At 39.5% G+C, this 14,389-nt stretch overlaps 1 protein-coding gene across 1 annotated transcript in view; it reads right to left on the reverse strand.

The window, feature by feature from the left end:
* Positions 1 to 14,288, reverse strand: part of LOC137256060 (little elongation complex subunit 2-like) — a 39,462-nt gene extending 25,174 nt beyond the window's left edge. The window contains exons 1-4 of the mRNA XM_067793742.1: positions 14,123 to 14,288; positions 9,603 to 9,884; positions 8,360 to 8,504; positions 6,903 to 7,022 (exon numbers count right to left, since the gene is read on the reverse strand). Coding sequence (XP_067649843.1) covers positions 6,903 to 7,022; positions 8,360 to 8,504; positions 9,603 to 9,884; positions 14,123 to 14,136 — 561 coding nt within the window. The 5' untranslated portion in view covers positions 14,137 to 14,288. The remainder of the gene's footprint in view (positions 1 to 6,902; positions 7,023 to 8,359; positions 8,505 to 9,602; positions 9,885 to 14,122) is intronic.
* Between the last annotated feature and the right edge of the window lie 101 nt (positions 14,289 to 14,389).

Raw genomic sequence — 14,389 nt, forward strand, 5'->3', positions numbered from 1 at the left:
GAGCCGGGTTAGTCGAATTGTTATCACATACCCCCGTAGCACGTCCCACTGTAAAACAACTGAAAGCCGAGGCACACGATTTGGGTTTAGGCGGGTATTCCCGTATGAGAAAACCACAGCTTGTAGAATTATTACGACAGAATAGAGCTATTGACCTACAGTTCGTGCGCACTGAGCGCGCTGTAGGCAACTATTTGAGAGGTTGGCGCATGCACGTTGATAGAAACATAGACATTACAGATATCAAGCCTCTGATAGCTGATAAGGTCAACCAGGAACTAAATAACCTAGGAAGTATCAAGTTTCAGATCACAGTGAAAATGTCGCTCGATAAGCAGGTTGGGGGCCCCACAGGGGCCACTGAGTATGTTCAGCCTTACTTCCGAGGTAAACAAGAGGTCGTCACACATACAGAGACCATTGACGCATCAATCGATACCAGTTTTCAGCAGATATGAGAATACCTAGAACGCTACACACACTTGGGGTCCGGGTGGGCTGTAGATAAAATCGATAATGTCTATCTAGACATAGCTAACTACGTGCCGTTCAGAGGCGGATCATACCTAGCCTTGCCCCCCTACTATAGGAACAAACATGCCATAGTAAACGTTAAGAATAGAGGAAACGATTGCCTGAGGTTAGCTATCAGGTCAGCCTTATTTCCAGCTGACACTAATCCGAACAGGTCTTCTAATTATCCTCAGGATGATGGGCTCAACTGGGATGGTATAGATGAACCCACCCCCATATCCCAGATCACTAAAGTAGAAAAACAGAATAATCTGGCTATAAATGTCTTTGGGCACGAAGGTAACACAACAATAGTACACAGGGTCAGCCCGGTGAAGGATCGCCAAGTTATCAATATATTCATGATCCAGCGAGGTGACAAGTATCACTACACATGGATAAAACACTTTAGCAGGCTGTTGTATGACCAATCGGCACACAGAGAAAAGACCCACTTCTGTGAACGATGCCTACATGGCTTCACACGAGCTGATTTATTAGAATCCCACCGGGATGATTGTCAAGGTGTGGGGCAGACGGCCATACGAGTCGACATGCCTAAGGAAGGTGATAATATCCTAAAATTCGGTAACCACAAGAACCAAATGTCTGTGCCTTATATCATATACGCCGACTTCGAAGCCTTGGTGGTGGGGGATTCCCCCACACACCCCAGTGGTGGTAGCTTCACCCACAAAACACAAGAGCATAAAGCCTGTGGGTTTGGATACATTGTCGTCCGTTGTGACGGGGAAACGAAAGCTCCGGTAGTGTATAGGGGCCCTGACGCGGCTGAAAGGTTTCTAAAGTGTTTGCAAGAGGAAGAAAACATTATTAGGAATGCATTGTATAGAATCGCTCCCATGCGTATGACCCGAGTCGACAGGCTAGCTCAAGCTAGTAGCACTAACTGTCACGTGTGTGACTCACCACTTAACGGTGATTCGGTGAGAGATCACTGCCACATAACTGGTAAGTATAGAGGCGCCGCTCACAGCGCGTGCAACCTCAAGCTTAAAATCAACCCTAAGACAATAAACATCCCCGTTGTCTTTCACAACTTGAGAGGGTACGACTCACACTTGATCATGCAGGCCATCGCGAAAATCGATGGTAATATAACGTGCATCCCCAACAACATGGAGAGATACATCTCCTTCAGCTTAAACGGACTTAGGTTCATTGACTCGTTTCAGTTCCTCCTGTCGTCACTCGACAGTCTGATCAAGGCCAACAATACCTTCCCTATCACCGATCGATACACAGACGCCGAGACTAGACCCCTGCTTATGAGGAAGGGTGTGTACCCCTATGAGTACATGGATAGTTGGGTCAAGTTCACCGAGACCAGACTACCCCCTATTGACTGCTTTTATAGCAAGCTGAATGAGGCGTCCGTCTCACGAGATGATTACTCGCACGCGACTAACGTATGGAATAAACTGGGTTGTAAGAACCTGGGTGATTATCACGACCTGTACTTGAGGACAGATGTACTACTGTTAGCCGACGTGTTTGAGACGTTTAGGCGGACGTGTTTCAAGCAGTATAAACTCGACCCCGCATGGTATTACACCAGCCCAGGTCTGTCGTGGGACGCCTTGCTTAAAAAGACCGGAGTTAATTTGGAATTGCTCACAGATTACGACATGCACCTATTCATTGAGAAAGGCTTGCGAGGTGGGATTTCCATGGCATCCAAACGATACGCGAAAGCAAATAATCAATACGTGAAAGGTTACGATCCTAACAAGCCAACCAATCACATTCTCTACCTCGACGCAAACAACCTGTACGGCTGGGCCATGAGTCAGTATCTACCTACAGGGGGATTCGAATGGGTACCCCACGTTGATGTTATGGGGGTTGCACCAGATTCGAACAAAGGGTATATCCTCGAGGTTGACTTAGAGTATACCAAGGAATTACACACATCACACAACAGCTACCCCCTGGCCCCCGAACGTATGAGGGTTAACCCAGACTGGATGTCTGAGTACCAACATAACTTGTTAAGTGGGCGTGTGACAGACGTTGAAAAACTCGTGCCTAACTTAATGAATAAGACCAAGTACATCGTTCACTATCGCAACCTACAGCTGTACCTGTCGTTGGGTATGAGGCTGACCAAAATACACAGGGTGCTCATGTTCGACCAGAGCCCATGGATGGAGCCCTACATCAGAATGAACACAGACCTACGAAAAAAAGCCACCAGTGATTTTGAGAAAAATCTCTACAAGCTCATGAACAACTCGGTGTTTGGTAAGACTATGGAGAACCTGAGGAAACGTGTGACCGTGAAGCTGGTTCGGTCGAGTGAGGAAGACAAGCTCAGGAGATTGATAGCCAGTCCGGCATTCAACCGTAGTAAGATATTCACAGACAACCTGGTTGCCCTACACATGAAGAAAAGCCACATAAAATTCAACCGGCCTGTTTACGTGGGGATGAGCATCCTCGATTTATCCAAACACCTGATGTACGACTTTTACTACAACGAGCTCAAGAAACAGTATGGTGACAGGTGTGAAGTGCTGTACACCGACACGGATTCCCTGCTGATGGAGATTCGAACCGAGGACGTGTACGAGGACATGAAAAAACACCTCGATTTATACGACACCAGCGACTACCCTAAGACCCATGCCATACACAGTACGGTAAATAAAAAGGTCCTAGGTAAGATGAAGGACGAGTGTGCTGGCACGCCCATAGCCGAGTACATAGGTTTGAGACCTAAGATGTACTCCATACTGAAAGCCGACAATAGTGAGATCCGGAAGGCTAAGGGAGTTAAGAAGTATGTGGTGAAACAACACATCAAACACGCCAGATTCAAGGAAGCCCTGTTCAAGACCCGTACCTTTAGGCATAAAATGAACACACTTAGAAGTGATGGGCATAAGATATACGGACTGACTATAAACAAGACGTCCCTGTCGCCTATGGTCACGAAACGTTGGATAGCTATTGATGGGATAAACACATACGCGTATGGACATGAAAAAATTTGAGGCTATTTACTACAGCCCGCGTGGGTACTGGAAAGGAGCTAGCTCAGTAGATAAGCTAGCTAAAATAGCGCGAGTACCCCCGGAGGAAGCCAAAGCGTGGCTTGAAAAACAAGCCCTGTGGCAGATCTATTTGCAGGCACCACGCTACGTGCCTAGAAGGAGGTTCGGTATTAACATACCTAATAGCGTTCACCAGGCAGACCTACTGTTCCTACCCCACGACAAGAGGTACAAGTATGCCTTAACCGTAGTGGACGTAGCCAGTCGTTACAAGGAAGCCGAACCCTTGACCACGAAAGATTCGGCCCAGGTAGCCAGAGGATTCGAACGCATATACAAACGCAGTCCGCTGACGTGGCCAACAGAGCTGCAAGTTGACCCCGGACGGGAGTTCATGGGTGCCGTGTCACAACTGCTAGCCAAACACGATACAAAGGTCAGGCGTGGCACGGCCAGAGCCCATCGCAGCCAAGCCATAGTTGAGAGATTTAATAGGACTTTGGCTGAGCGCTTGTTCGGCCATCAGTATGCTAGGGAGATGGTCACCCCTGGAAAACGATCGACTGAATGGGTCACGAGGTTACCCAAGGTGGTGTCGGCAATCAACCATGAAGTCACCCGTCTCACCGGTAAGAAACCGGCAGACGCTATCAAACTAAAATCAATAGTTGCAGAGTCGGCCGCTCCATTGCGTGGGAAGGAGAAACAGATACCAGATAGGGCCCTAGTGAGGTATCTATACCAGCCGGGGGAACACGAGGGTGATAGCCGTAAGCGAGCCACCGATCCTATATGGTCAGTCAAAACTTACAACATAGATAAAGTGGATATGAAAGCCGACGAACCTAACTTATACTACTTGAGGGATGGGCCGGGTAGGGGGTTTGTAAGAGAAGAATTATTGATCGTACCGTACGGCACAGTGTTACCTCCAACACACGTTAAGTAGTAGGGGTAATAGTAGCAAGAGCTAAGGACCCAACCAAAGCCTTATTTAGTAAATAAGGCTTTGTAGAGACTTTTCTTGAAAGTGTTTTAAAACCCCCATTGTATATACTACTGTTCTATATTCCTTAAGTTCAGTAATCATCACATCATGCTGTGTTTGTGGTATAATTTCATCTGATTAAGAACAGTAAACAGCCTTAACAATACAGTGACTGACATCATAGACATTTATCCATGCAATTCCGATACAACAGTTCAACAGCTGCATTTCAAGAACACCTTATATAAACCTAAAGTGTGCTTCTCACTATATATTAGGTCACCTCTTGTTTTCCCAGAATAACTGCATTTGAGGGTTTTGCTTTAGAGGGACAGGTTTTACTTTTCGTTAGTAAGACCACTCCCTAGGTTTTACTTTCCCTAACTTTATATGAACATCAACATTCAATTGATACATAAGTGTTTGAAATCCAATTGAAAAATATCATTCAAGATTAAACTCACAATACAAATGTTTTCCGAAGCAGGATTGGGACTGCAAATCTCACACCTGTAGGTAGATGCTCTACCACACAGCCATCAAGCCGACGAAGATGATGGGGTCAAATTATCTACTTATAGTTACTGTCATTAAATTGATTTTCCGCGCACTTCTGTTATTGTTATGTAGCTTCATTAAATGATCATCTACATTGTAACTACCCATCACTGACGGTATATATGTCAGAGAAAATACTTCTCCTCGGCTTTGGTAGACAATGTAATACCATCAGGGTCGGGAAATCCCTCCCCCTCCAGTTTTACATTGTCTACCAAAACCCCGGAGGCGTGTTTCCTCCTACACCAAACAGTGGCTTAATGAGTTTGGACAGTCCCTCAATACTGATTTCAAACAGTACATCGTAAAACTAGCAGATCAAGTGTGAAGTGTGAGCAGCCCAGACATGACATCTAGAGTACTCCATGTTTTGTGTGGTCATGAGTATACAATTTTTGTGTTGCCATGACTATGCCATACTTTGTGTTGTCATGAGCATACCATGTTTTGTGTTGCCATGACACTACTATGTTTTGTGTAGTCATGACCATGAGATTCTTTATTACGTATTGATGGCCATGAGGCCAATAGTACAACATGTGTAAACAGTGAGGTAAAAACATACATATGTAATGTATGATCCACACTGTAAATGTGGATCTTATTACAACTGATATGATAATATATTCACAGCTATTTTTGTTTCGATTGGAGTACAAACACTTTTAGAAAAAAGATACATGGTCTTAAAAGTCTAGTGTTATCACTTGTTTTCAATTCAAGAAACATTTGGACATTATGAAGAAAACATTTCCCATTACTAACATTTGGTGCTATCCACACATTGCCGAAACCATGTCTAAATAATAACATTCTCACCTTTGATAACAAATTCTTATCTCCATTTTCATCTAGTCTTTAACATTTCATAACATTTCCTTGTATATCTGTACAGGGGGTGGCATAATATCTTGATCCAGAATGACAGAAGGCTAATATAAGCATAAATTTCAATTGGATAATGACCATATTCTGCTAGCGCGGCTTCACCTGATGCTTTAGAGCCTGTAATAAATATTTACAAAAGCTTTAATGAACCCTTTCAAATGGTTCACGTTTTCCCCATCCCCATGTCTATACCAGGTTTTGTGTTGTCATGACTACATCATGGTTTGTGTTGTCGTGACTGTACCATGTTTTGTGTTGTCATGACTACACTGTTTTGTGTTGTCTTAACTGTACCATGTTTTGTGTTGTCATGAAGATGCCATGTTTTGCAGAAGTCACATATGACTGTTATCTGAGAGTGCATTGTGAAAAATGCTTACAATATGGTGCATGTGAATATTATGTCAGTATATGTGAGAAAGATGACAATCATGAAATATTCTGTGAAAGGACATCACATGAGGATGAGGCATTAGAAACTAAGATATGTGAAATATTACGCCAGAATGTTGTGTGAAATTGTATTAAACTGTAATGTTGTGTGAAATTGTATTAAACTGTAATGTTGTGTGAAATTGTATTAAACTGTAATGTTGTGTGAAATTGTATTAAACTGTAATGTTGTGTGAAATTGTATTAAACTGTAATGTTGTGTGAAATTGTATTAAACTGTAATGTTGTGTGAAATTGTATTAAACTGTAATGTTGTGTGAAATTGTATTAAACTGTAATGTTGTGTGAAATTGTATTAAACTGTAATGTTGTTGGTCCATGATACAACCCAGGTAATGATTTCCAATAACACCTTAACTGTTATTTACACATCAACTGAGATCAGGCACCTATTCACAAACATACAAAGGCAGCCATCTAACCCACTCAGCCACCCTGGCTTCCACAAACTGAGCTAGCATCCTTGAGACAGACATGATACTTACATCCACATACTTCCTGGCTGCTGGCACTAGGTGGCCATATTCAAAGTATCGGCTTTTGGCCACAAGCTCGGTGTACTTGAGGAAGTCAGCCTGTTCACTGCTTACTCTATGCTGGAGAGTCTAGAAACCAAGAAGGGTTATGTCACACAGCTGACTGTCATCACGATAAAGAGCATGATCATATGATAGACTGGGGGCAATACATTCACATAGGTAAGTTTCGTCTGGACACACTTACATTCTTGGTTTGAAACTGCTATTTGACACAAAGATCATTTTGTAAACTTCTGGGGCAGTGGTGTAGCCGAGTGATAAAAGTATTTGATCATCACGCTGAAGTTCCAGGTTCCGATCCTGTGAAAATAAATTCACTTACTTGTCTAGGAAAGTGGACCATTATTTGCTGACAATACCTTTGAAACTGATCAAACATAACACTCCTGTACATTTATGTGATTACAGTTTTCAGTAGATAACTTGGGTGATTTCACACTGGTACTTGCCAGCACACAAAGTCAACAACCTAACCCACCATTCACAGAACAGAATACCATAACTAGTAGTCTAGGCTGTGCCTGCGATGGATAGCCCAGGTACCTGGGATGAGTGGGTAATGAGTTGGACAGAGCTGACTTAATGAGCAGCATAACCTCTCTCTGAAGTGTTCAACATGAAAGGTTCTGGGGTTCAGTTGAATTATTTGAATCTAAGCTCCAAGATCTACAACTTTTCAGGTGCTTGAATTCTGTGGTTTGTGAGCATACTGTATACAATGAGATATGACAGTAGGAGTGTGTATTTATGTTATGCTGTTATTTTCCCTCATCTTGCTTCTACTCATGCTTCATAGTTTGGCCACACAAGCATTTATCCTGATGTAAACTTTGGTAAGAGTTATCTCCCCTTATCAACTATTATTAGGTATACATGCTGTTTTAAAGAGGAGGTAATGTTGATACCTTTGGGTAACATATTTTTATTTCAATTTTTTAGTATTAATCAGCTGTAAATTTACTTTATAAAAATTCATCATAAAAAAATAATTGATGAATCAATACCAGTGACAGAAATTTTACTCGCCCTGAGGTCCAAGGCAAGCAGAAGTTTGTCTCGGTGAATTAGAACCATGCCCACTGGGCGACAAGGGTATGTGTCACTGCCGATTATAAAGATGGATAGACATACGTCCTTGTCTGAGAAGTGATAAAAAGCCTCACCATAAACATTTAAATGTGTTTGCCTCACTGTAGCTGGATAATATGAAACAAGTTTTTTAGTGCATCATTTATTGTTAACTGGGTTAGTAGAAGAACTGTAACACTTGTTTTCAAATTCCTGTTTTTGCAGAAGTTATATAATATCTAAACACACTGCCTTGAAAATTGATTTTTCTGTTTGATTTCATATTAACACTGAAATATCTATATAAAACAAACATGTATCTTGATATTTTATACCTCAAACTCTGTGAGTTCCTTGAGCTCTGCCTGAGTGGGTTGCTGAGGTCGGTATGACACCAAGTACTTCTGGAACAGCTCCAGGTAACGTCGCTGCTCCTTACAACTAAGTGAGGATTTGCGAGCTTTGGGATTCTTTGTTTGTCTGATGAAACAAAATGACCAAGAATAATACTGAGATTAAGTGAGTAAATTTGGTTAAACAGTTAAATATTGGACATTTTATCAGTTTTGTTGCAACAGGTATACCACACGTGGTAGAAGAAAATGAAATGATCCAGGTTTCTGACCTCTACCAACAACAGATAACTGTCTTGAGTAACAGACAACTTTTGCTGAGTGAACATACTACTACATACTAAGTTCTCACACTGGTCTCAGAAAAGATATCAATGATAAGTTGACAAAGGTTTACTTAGACCAAAACAAAGACCTATACATCTCAGTCCCTCCTGGATTCCGCAGCAAATTTAAACAAATTCTGCACCCTATTTTTCAATATTCTGCAAAACAAAAATAATTTCAATTTTCAGAATGATAGATTTTGCGAACATAATTTTAGTGTCAAATTCATATAATATTATTTGAAAATGCCTAAAGCTTACTTCATTAATAAAGTATTTTTTATCATGATTATTTTGAAAATGTTGTCACAGTACATATGTTAGTCTGTCATACAGACCCTGAAGTAAATATATCCAAGAAAGCCCACGCAAGTCTAGAAAATGTGGCAAGTCTAGATTTCCTTAGCTGAAAATGAATAAAGTCTCAGGGTTCCATTTCATTATGTTTTTTTTCACTATGAACGCTTTTTTTTCAGTAAGATATGTTCATTTCAGAGACTAGTTGCTAGTCTATACATATGTCAGTTCATTTTATGTATAACCGAGCCTACTTTTGACATTAACTCTACTTTTCATTTCGGCTGTCAGTCAGTTTTCACTCAATTTTTAGAATAAGCAAATACCGTGGCAGAAAAGTGGCAAATTCTGCAAGAAAATGCGTTTTCTGAAGACCAGACATGTTTCTGCATGGAAAAGTAAATTCCGCCATTTTTTCTGCAACCGTGGAATCGCGGAATCCATGAGGGACTGACATCTGGAGACACAAACAAGGAACTTTTGGGGCATAATAAATGACATAATTTTTATTCCCCAAATGCCTGCCATGGGTACTTCTTAAGGAATCCAAGATGAATCCCTGTGTCTTGACCATGAACAATGAACATGCTCTCATATGTTACCCTGGTTGACTGATTGCATTAGATGATGATCCAGAACTATCCTTCTTCAAAGCAGGTGCTTGTTTTTTCTTTGCCTCATCCCCAGGGTCCTTCTTGTTTGGACCCTGTGTTGGTGTTACATCTGTGTTGGATGTATGAGCCTGGTATTGTGGCAGGTTCTGAACATCACCCTGAATTTCCTTAAACTTAATTGCTAGTCTCTCCTGGAGGCACACATTTCCTAATACCCGCGTAAAACTTTCCTCAGAGAAAAACGCAGTTGTACCATTGATAGGTTCTTTCCTGAAAAAGAACCATTCAAACTAAGTCTGTATTACACACATAAATACAGACAAATTCAAGATCATTTATGGCATTTATTGAGGTTCATCATTATGCATATGAGTCTGAGTGTGAAAATGATTTGTAAAAAAGAGGCAAAATTCTTGCATTTCATGAATGAAAGTGAGGGCAATAATATGAATTCTTATGTAAGTTTCACAAAATCCAAGACGTAATAATTCCATTCTTATCCAGTATTTCTAAATTCTTTTGAAAGAATTCCAAAAGGTGCACTGATCATGACCGCCATGTCAGAAAACCACAACTGCAGAATGACGTTTTCACTCTTTCAACACAACATTCAAATGCCATCAACAATGCCAGGACAGAATCAATACAGAGGCCAAGTATAATGATACTGCACATAAAGTGTTATGAACTGGGGAATAATGAAAACTAATATTCTGACTCTAAATTTTATTACAAAATTGATATTATATAACTATCCTGACTCATGGTATGAGCTTATGTCTGTTCCCAGTTGACGCTTTCATGGAAAAATTGAATCCTTTGTTTTCTGGACTGTTTGACAGCAAGTGATACTAATTGTGCATGTCAATCCTATTTCAGGGGTTCAAAATTTATTTTCAAAGCCACTTGCCACAGGGCAAGTGACTCTAAGAAAATAACTTGTCCTGACTAATCTTCCATGGGCCCTGATTTTCATGACATAATCATGAGGATGAAATCATGAAAAAATAAATCAACATGGTATTTTATGTTAAAGTTTACTGGATTATTTATCGAAAAGTGAAAGAAAGATAACCCTACTTCATTATCTTTGCGAAATCTAATAATCTACATTTTGAGCAGATTTGAAATAATATCCAAGATTATTTGCAGTAAGCGGAACTGTAAGCAGAAATTACCTAGTAGCTGACAGATATGAAAGACACCATTATTTGATTGCCCAAAATGAAAACTGACTTGTTTTGGGCATCAGGCGATGGGATTTTTTAACCACTGTATTTTCTACTTTGTATGTCCCCAAACTAATATGTTATGGGTCTGATAGGCTGCATGGTCAGGGATTCTATTTTCCTTTTTATGCAATTTATAGTACTACATGTGCTGTTTTGTCGAAGGAAAACATTAGCTGCATAAGAAAGTCTTTGTACATTTTAATTTAAACCATAAAGATAATCACAAACATTTCATGTTTGTTCTTTTTCCAATATATTGGTTCTCAGAAAAAATACTGCAATGTGTATCATTTGAAGAGCATATTGTTATATACTGGAATACCAGTTTTACTGTGCAGCCATAATCGTGACACTATCTATATTTTCATACCACTCCTATAATAATGCTCACCATTAGACAGAGGTAGGTATTAAGTCATTTGACATTTTGTTCTTTCATAAATAAGAGATGCTGTAACTCAGACTGTAAGGAGAGCTTGAAGAGCTGCAGGACTTATATAATTAGGTTAAACCCATCAGAATGGCTGACGAACGCAGAATCACAATGAAAGCTGGTCTGGGATTTAAACTGGAGATTGTAACAATTACCATGAAACACCATTGGCTGAGCAATTGCTTTAAATAGCTCTCTGATTTTACAGCATTATTACATGTATGTGGAAATGCAAACGATATACACAAATCTAGTGGTGGTTTTTCGTGCTTCTAACAGTTCTTAAAGTGTCAAATATGAAGTTTGAGAGAAATGAATAGACTACAGAAAAGGAAACCTGTTCCCCATTTCACAAGACACTCATAAGCTTAATATCTCATATCTTTTCTTGTAGCATTTGTACCTCCTATACTGTAGAATAAGAAATACAAATGATACAAGATAAGTTACCAGATCTTAAGCTGGAGATGGTGTAATATGTATATACATATCAGTTAGTCGGGACCAGAGAGCAGGTTCAGAGGGTCACTATATCTGATATATCTATGGATCAAGAACCAGAATTCACCTTATTTAACCCATTTGTCACTTCATAATTAACTCCAAACATTTTGTTAAGGACATATTGAATACAATTAGAACTAGCTCATTTTGAAAATTGCCCCATTGAATCATATATCCTCTTTGCACTCTCTTAATTTGGTTTAATCTGTTCAGATTGTTTTCTCTCAGGAGAGGCATTGACGTAAACCTCTTTGCCAACCCTTTTTGTTCATTCTGCATTGTCTTTCTCATGTATTATCTTTATCCTGAATAAATCCTGTTTGGTAAGAGTTCCGCCCGTAACCCCTACCCTGATCAAAAACCAAAATTACGAACTGACATGTGTACTTCAACCTAAATATACATTCAGTAAAGTTGGAACAGGTATAGAAAACAATCAATGAACTTATTTCAGTGTTGGAATATTACAATGGAGAAGGTGGAAATATGCTATGTTATAAGAGCGGGGTACAGGCGGAACTCTTTCCAGTGAGGTAAAGCCTTTTGGTCATGATACTATACATTTTCTGTACCTTTTCAATTTCACAGTAATTCATGAGTGACATTTTTAATGATTTTTTTTTTCAAAAATGACAACAATTGAACACATGCAATTTAATTATGTAATTGTTCTTAACACACTTAGGTGTTTACACCAAAAATCAGCAATTTGCTGACTCTAACAAGAATCACTTAAACCCTAATCTGTGCCAAAAAAGATTTGTGAATTGCTGTAAATTGTCCAAGCCCATTTACAAGCTTTATGTTTTCTTAAGAGAATAGATAATTGTTTGCAAGCACAGTAGTAGTCAACTGACAATGCCTAATTACATCACACTGGAGGTAGTCATGGCTACATTATTTAATCCAAAGCTTACATACAATTGGTGTACATTGTAAATCTCCTGTTTAGAATCAGAGGGTTTACTCTGGGAATACGTGTCTACTTGTCTGTTAGAAACAGATCTCAAAGAAACTAAGAGAGCTATTGGATTTCCTAGGAAGGAATGTATCCCCGCACCATTAAACATGAGGTAAGTGGTAAATAAATTTTAGAAATTAACAGGACCCTTAAAGCCTTGCTGCTGCACTATATCAATCTATGAACCTCAAGATCTTTCTCAGCAGTTATTAAAGACCTTTCACTTGAATCTTCACATCATTTTGATATAATTGTAAGTGGTTATGCTTAAGCTGTGTTGAAGGTTTTTGTTACATGAGTACATAAACATATTTATAATTTTATAAAGATCATAGCACGTAGTTATCAAGCATGTTGTCAATAATATTCTTGAGAGATATTTAGAATTTGGTGAATATATGAGACAAATACATGGATGGCAACGTTTTCTTATTGCAAAACACAATGTTTCTGGGCTAATTATTCCCCTTTCTTCAGGTGATTAAAGATAGTTGTAGAAAACATATTTCATATACCAGATTTACAGGAAGCAGAGATGTACATGTATACAGTCAATGAGGGCTGACAAAAAAGAGACTATGAAAACAATGATAGTTGTGTTATGATCTTGACAGCAATTTATAGTTTTGAATCAAAACATACTGAGAATTACACTAAAAGTGCTTTATGGTTCAACTTCTTTATTATACAAGGTCACAACGTTCACCTGAAGAAGAGACTAAGAATCTGTCGAGAAACGTTGTGACCTTATCCTCACCTCACGTGAAGAAGCGACTAGAATCTGTCTCGAAACGTTGTGACCTTGTATAATAAAGAAGTTGAAACATAAAGCACTTTTAGTTTTGATTCCTCCAACTTCTAAATGCCTTTGAAACAACTTATACTGAGAATTCATTGAGGGTTCACGTGGCTAACATGTATAATTACTCACATCTTCTTGGTTTTTTTCCAAAATGGAATTTAGTATAAAAACCTGAGGACAATCAGTAGTTTTTTCAGCTTGAAACTTTCACATAAACTTATCGTACTGTAGAAGCGGTGAATGCCTGTGGTCTCTGATAAGGTATTTCCTCGCAAGTTTCACTGTGCAAGTGGTGGACAGGAAGTTGAGGAGCAACATCACTGCCGTCAGCATCGAATGTAGTTTTCACCCCGATAATTGATCTGTCAGCACTAAACCAGTGTTCCTATATTTCATTTAACATCTTATACGCGGACGCAGCTAGGACTGACTAGCCACCATAAGCTTGTCGAGATACAACAGGTGAGAAATGAACATTGCTTCGCTGGAGCAACATTTACAAGCACACATCACGCGTATACATAGTACACTTGTGGTGTGAATGAAGTTTGAAACTTTCAAAACACAGAGATTTACCAGTAACGGTCCATGTCAATAGAGGAATTGGAAACTTTTCATGTTGGAATCATTCATAGACCAGTCTTTTGTGGCCTTATATATCAGCTCCGACTTCTGACAGCAGACGCTTTGCCTTCCCAACGTGCTTAAAACGTGTTTACATTTATGAAAATATAAATTTTGGGATCGGAAACATAATCTACCCAAACATTTGAGATTCGTGAAGATTTGATGGAAATACAGATTCTTTTGATATTTTCTAATATGCTTAACTGTTTCTTGGAC

The sequence above is a fragment of the Haliotis asinina genome, chromosome 11, assembly GCF_037392515.1.
Source record: "Haliotis asinina isolate JCU_RB_2024 chromosome 11, JCU_Hal_asi_v2, whole genome shotgun sequence".
Taxonomy (NCBI): Eukaryota; Metazoa; Mollusca; class Gastropoda; order Lepetellida; family Haliotidae; genus Haliotis; species Haliotis asinina.